At 50.7% G+C, this 5,866-nt stretch overlaps 1 protein-coding gene across 2 annotated transcripts; it reads left to right on the top strand.

Annotated features, from left to right (window-relative positions):
* The first annotated feature begins 743 nt into the window (after positions 1-743).
* Positions 744-4,926, top strand: SSTR1 (somatostatin receptor 1). Of its 2 annotated transcripts, XM_045015847.1 has the most exons (2): positions 744-2,257; positions 2,434-4,926. In XM_045015847.1, the coding sequence occupies exons 1-2, from the start codon at positions 1,060-1,062 to the stop codon at positions 2,469-2,471; spliced, it is 1,236 nt and encodes a 411-aa protein (XP_044871782.1). In that variant the 5' UTR covers positions 744-1,059; the 3' UTR covers positions 2,472-4,926. The 2 variants fall into 2 exon arrangements, with proteins under 2 accessions (XP_044871782.1, XP_044871783.1); XM_045015848.1 differs by having other exon boundaries at positions 745-4,926.
* Positions 4,927-5,866: the final 940 nt, after the last annotated feature.

Genomic DNA, 5,866 nt, shown 5'->3' with positions numbered 1-5,866 from the left:
GGCAGTGTGTGTGCGGTGGTGCTGTATCTAGGGGCAGGGTGTATGTGTGGCGGTGGCAGGCAGTGTGTGATGGGGCAGGGTGTGTACGGTGGTGCTGTGGCTAGGGGCAGGGTGTGTGTGGGGTGGCAGGCACTGTGTGTAGGGGCAGTGTGTGTGCGGTGGTGCTGTATCTAGGGGCAGGGTGTGTGTGTGGCGGTGGCAGGCAGTGTGTGATGGGGCAGGGTGTGTACAGTGGTGCTGTGGCTAGGGGCAGGGTGTGTGGGGGGGGATGGCAGGCACTGTGTGTAGGGGCAGTGTGTGTGCGGTGGTGCCGTATCTAGGGGCAGGCCGTGTGTGTGGTGGTGGTGGCAGGCAGTGTGTGAGTACGGTGGTGCTGTGGCTAGGGGCAAGGTGTGTGTGTGTGGCGGTGGCAGGCACTGTGTAGGTGCAGGGTGTGTGCGATGGTGCTGTGCCTAGGGGCAGGGTGTGTGTGTGTGTGTGTGTGGCGGTGGCAGGCACTGTGTGCGCGCGATGGTGCTGTGCCTAGGGGCAGGGGGGCGGTGTGGCGGTGGCACTGTGTGTCGGCACAGGATGGCTGGGGTGGGGGGCTGGTGCCCGCTCCCGGCGGGGTCTGTGTACGCCCACGAGTCGGGCTCGTGCCACAGGGCTAAGGCAGCGGCCGGCCCAGCAGGTCCCGCGCCGCGTTGCGCCGGGACTGCCAGGCAGGTGGCCGGGGCGGGAGCTGAGCAGTGCGGAGCCGGGGAGGGGGCTGAGCTCCTGACGCTCCGCCGAGCGCTCGGGGCCGGGCGGGAAGGACACCCACCTACGTCGCCTTCTGGTGGGGTGTTTCCCCTCCTCCTTTTCGTCGCTGCTGACGCGCCGCTGCCTATTAATCATTCACCAGCCGGAGAGCGGCAATTAACGCCGCTCGGCTCGGCTCGGCGGCAGCACCTCACTCGCTCCCCATGCCAGGCTCGGGCGGGAGACAGCGCCGCGGCTCCGCCAGCATGCCGAGCCGGGCGGGCGGCCAGCGCCGGCTGCTGTGAGCCCGCGGGAGGGGAGGGCTGGGCTGGGCTGAGGATGCTCCCCAATGGCACCTGCCCCAGGCTCCCGGGCGGTGCAGGTGGAAGCAGCGGCAGTAGCGGCGGCGCGAGCGGAGGGAGCTGCTGTAGCAGCGGCAGCGCCGGCGGGGTCCTGGGGGAGGCAGCGGCGGGGGGCATGGAGGCGGGCGGCAGGAACTCCTCCGGCGCCCCGAACGGCACCCTGAGCGACTCGCAGGGCAGCGCCATCCTCATCTCCTTCATCTACTCCGTGGTGTGCCTGGTGGGGCTGTGCGGCAACTCCATGGTCATCTACGTGATCCTGCGCTACGCCAAGATGAAGACGGCCACCAACATCTACATCCTCAACCTGGCCATCGCCGACGAGCTGCTGATGCTCAGCGTGCCCTTCCTGGTCACCTCCACCCTGCTGCGCCACTGGCCCTTCGGCTCGCTGCTCTGCCGCCTGGTGCTCAGCGTGGACGCCATCAACATGTTCACCAGCATCTACTGCCTGACGGTGCTCAGCGTGGACCGCTACATCGCCGTGGTGCACCCCATCAAGGCGGCCCGCTACCGCCGGCCCAGCGTGGCCAAGATGGTCAACCTGGGCGTCTGGGTGCTCTCCATCCTCATCATCCTGCCCATCATCATCTTCTCCAGCACGGCGCCCAACAGCGACGGCACGGTGGCCTGCAACATGCTCATGCCCGAGCCCACCCACCGGTGGCTGGTGGTCTTCGTGGTCTACACCTTCCTGATGGGTTTCCTGCTGCCCGTGGTGGCCATCTGCCTCTGCTACATCCTCATCATCGCCAAGATGCGCATGGTGGCGCTCAAGGCCGGCTGGCAGCAGCGCAAGCGCTCCGAGCGGAAGATCACCCTCATGGTCATGATGGTGGTGATGGTCTTCGTCATCTGCTGGATGCCCTTCTACATCGTGCAGCTGGTCAACGTCTTCGTGGAGCAGGACGACGCCACCATCAGCCAGCTCTCCGTCATCTTGGGCTACGCCAACAGCTGCGCCAACCCCATCCTCTACGGCTTCCTCTCGGACAACTTCAAGAGGTCCTTCCAGCGGCTCCTGTGCCTCAGCTGGATGGACAACGCCACGGAGGAGCCCGTCGATTACTACGCCACCGCCCTGAAGAGCAGGGCCTACAGCGTGGAGGACTTTCCCCCCGACAACTTGGAGTCGGGGAGCATGTACAGGAACGGCACTTGCACCTCCAGGATTACCACCCTCTGAGGAAGCGCATAGCAGCCTCCCGCCGCCCCCCAGGCGCAGGGCAGCCGGGAGCTGGGGACTGCGGGCGGGTAGGGTGGGGGTGGGGGGTTATTATTCTGTTTGGAAACAACAGAGTTGGGCACGAAAAGGAACAACAAAGTGTTCCCTGGCCTTCTGCCCCTCACCCCACCCCCTCTGTATTTCAATTGCGTTGTGTTTGCTGATGCTACTACACCCCTAGTCAATTATTAACTGCGCGCCCCTCAGGTGGACTTTAGGTTCCTCAGTCTGTTGCTTCCTCCCCGTTGTGTTTGATCAGGGTGTGTGTGGGTCAGTGAGGTCTCCTGTTGACTTTCTCTGTTTCTTTTTGTACTCGTCTCCCCCCCCCCGCGCGCCTTTGGTTCACTTGCCATTGTAGTAGCACATCGATGTGCTGCTCTTTTCATGGTCGTGTTGCTTGGTGTCTAATTGTTCCACCCCTTTGGAAGGTACACTGTTGACTGCAGACTTTGCCCCTTAGCAGCCATAAAACAGGAGGCGATGTTCTGTCAAAAGCTAGGAAATCGCTCAGTTTACATGCCACAATTTAACCCAATCCTTCCTAGCTGAAACCAACACTGATCGGAAAAGGAGACAGGATTTCTGTTCACAGTAGAACTAGAAAAGGTCCGTTTCCCCCAGCTGCAGGGAAAGAGCAGACAAACCTTCATCCCCCACAAGGGAGAGGAAAGCTCCTATAAAAGGGACAGGCAAGCTCAAGAAATCATATTTCAAATAGAACAGAACTTCACTTCTCTCTTTCTCCCCGGTAAGAATGTGAAAAGATAAGGGGGAGGGGAGTTGGGGGACGCAAACCACTAGAACTGAGCTCCATTGAGATTTGGCATTCAGTGGCACTCAAGGGGAAATGGCAATCCCTATGGAAATGGCAACGAAAACCCTTCCTAAGAAAGTAATGCGATTATTTCATTATCTCAGGGCTGCCCGGCAGGCTGCTGATAAGAGAGATATACACCGCCCCGTGACTCGCATGGAGCAGAGTATTGGACGGGGAGGTGTGCAAATAATGAAGTTTAAAGGGAGCACTAGACTGTGAAGCTATTGTCCTGTGCGTGTTACGCTCACCTGAAACAACTCTACAGGGAATAAAAGAGGCGCAAGCTGTGAAGGACAGTCGGTCTGGCCGCTTTTGCAGTTCGAACCACAGAATAAGAAAGGTTTATTGCCGATCGTTCATCAGGCTTTGAAATACTTATCAGAAACATACACCTGTCTGTTTAATAATAGGTGTTACCTAGCCCCACTTTGCATCGCTCCTAAACTGAAAGGGGTTTATGTATCAACAGTGTAAGCTACATTCCCGGTGCTTCAATATATGTTTGATTTTGATTGTCTTTATGTGTGTGCTTAATATGTTGTTTGATTTCAGAATTTTTTTTTGTTTTGTTACTGTGTCATGAAAATGTTCTCTTTGAAGCAGTTTATTCTATGTACTGAAGTCTTGGCGGCCACATACAAGGGGGTGCATTTTAAAAGGGTGATGTTCAAGAAGGCTCCTCCTGGAGAAAAAGATTATAAACTTTTTCTAGGCCTTCTTTTTCCATTGTTTCCCCACACCAATTCTTTTTCCTGTCTCTTCTCACCTTGATCATGCACATTTCAAAACTAAGAATATTTTTCTGATAGAAAAACAGTGCTTTCCTATTGGATAAATGATGATGGAAAGCGAAATCTAACATTTGTTCCCCCTTTAAAGATTATCCCAACCTAGACATATCAGTAAAGATTACGGTGACACAAGCAATTCTGCTTACTGTTCTTTATTGCATTCCTTAAAACAAAACTAATGTCAGAGACAGTGGGCTAGCACACTTTTACCAAATCATCTGTCTAGCACCACACTGTGTATTATAGGAATAACTACTGGATATAAGAAGCAAAAGGATAAAACCCTAAAACACCTGTAAACACTGCCTACTAATTGCTGTATTACTTGTTGAATCCAAATAGAGTTAATACTTAACTTACTAATGTGTCTAGCTCTTTGGGGGGCTGAGTATGGTTCCTTGATGAACTGTAGCATGAACTTTTCTTAGGAGCAAAAAGCATCAGGCCATTTTGCAAATCTCTCCCACCAAAACATCAGATATTGTCAAATGAATGTATAAATTCTAGTATCTCAGCAAGGACCTGATCCATAGTCCATTGAAGTGAATGGAAACTCTCCCACTGACTTCAGTGGGCTTTGGCTCATCCCCTTTTGGTTTAAAAAATAATTGCTAATGTGGATGCTGTTATATCCCTATTAAAACATTTTGTGAAATGTTTTAAAATCTGTATGATTTTATTCCTTTTTACTTTTTAGGGGACCACTCATTTAAAAAGGACCTTCAAATAATTTTAAAGGTAATTGCTAATTTTACCTTCATTTATAGTTTTAAAAAAAGAGAGAGAAATTTCTCTTTTACAGTCTTCACTAACATTTCACTGAAGACAGGCATTGCATTGTTTAAAACAGACAAAAACCATAGGGTGCCATGTTTACATTTTTAGAGCTTCATTTCAAATTGTGGTCATTGTTTCCTTAAAAAGGTATCAATCTAGTGCTTTTATACTGTCACTTTACCCAGCAATACTGTAATGCAGTGTTAGCTTAATAAAAAGATATATTATACAGTACTCTGCAATCTACTTTTTATTGTTTTTCTGCAATTACTAGGTTTTTTAAAAATAGTACAAAATTGCTACTCAGCTTTGAGACACTAAGCAAAGGTTGTTTATTTGTTTCCTTTGGCTTCGTGCAAAGATATTGGACCTTGCAATACCCATGCACTTAATTCTACAGACATACCAACTTGTGTTCTCTGATTTCAGTTCTCCCAAGCTAAGTAAAGTCAAGCTGTGCTAATACTCAGCTGGGAGACCACCCAGGGTGTTGCAGTATCCAGTGCTTAGTTACACAATAAAAGGTATTCTTTCCTCCTCCTCATGACTGAACTAATTTGTCAGCAGTCAACAGGGTGCTAGGATCACCAGTTAAAGCACTGTGTTGTTCCAGCTGGATACAACATTCTTCACTGCTTGTCCTGAACTAATGTGTGGTGCTGCCATTTTTCACCTTCAGTGTGGCTACACATTGATGGTAAGTGAAGTGATCAAAAGCTCTATAGCATTATAATGTTGCAGCGGAAAGGAAGGTAGTCCAATCAAAGTTGTTACTCACTTAATTAGAACAACAACTATCTGAGGGGGAAAAAAGCAGATGCCTTCAGGAACTGGTGTGAAATGTATAAGAAAACAGAGTATTGTTTCAAATAAAATTTGTTAAAATTTCATATAAAAAAGGATCCAAACAACTGTTCTCTTCAGCAACCACTGAAGAAAGCATTTAGCTGAAATATTTCTCTCTAGCATTCTACATAATTGTATTTATACATAGCCCCCTTTACCCACAAAAAGCATAAATACTGTTTACCATCAACAGGGCATTGCTGCATATTTTTTAGTTGTCTAACATATCACAAGTTTCATACTAATTTATATGTTGGTGCAGGGTCAGACCCTGTGCCATTGACTTCAGTGTGAGTTTTGTCATTGACAGTAGTAGTGCAGGGTAAGG

The sequence above is a fragment of the Mauremys mutica genome, chromosome 4 (assembly GCF_020497125.1).
Source record: "Mauremys mutica isolate MM-2020 ecotype Southern chromosome 4, ASM2049712v1, whole genome shotgun sequence".
NCBI classification, from domain to species: domain Eukaryota; kingdom Metazoa; phylum Chordata; order Testudines; family Geoemydidae; genus Mauremys; species Mauremys mutica.
The sequence above is the reverse complement of the archived record's forward strand: the minus strand, read 5'-3'. Positions and strand labels throughout refer to the sequence as shown.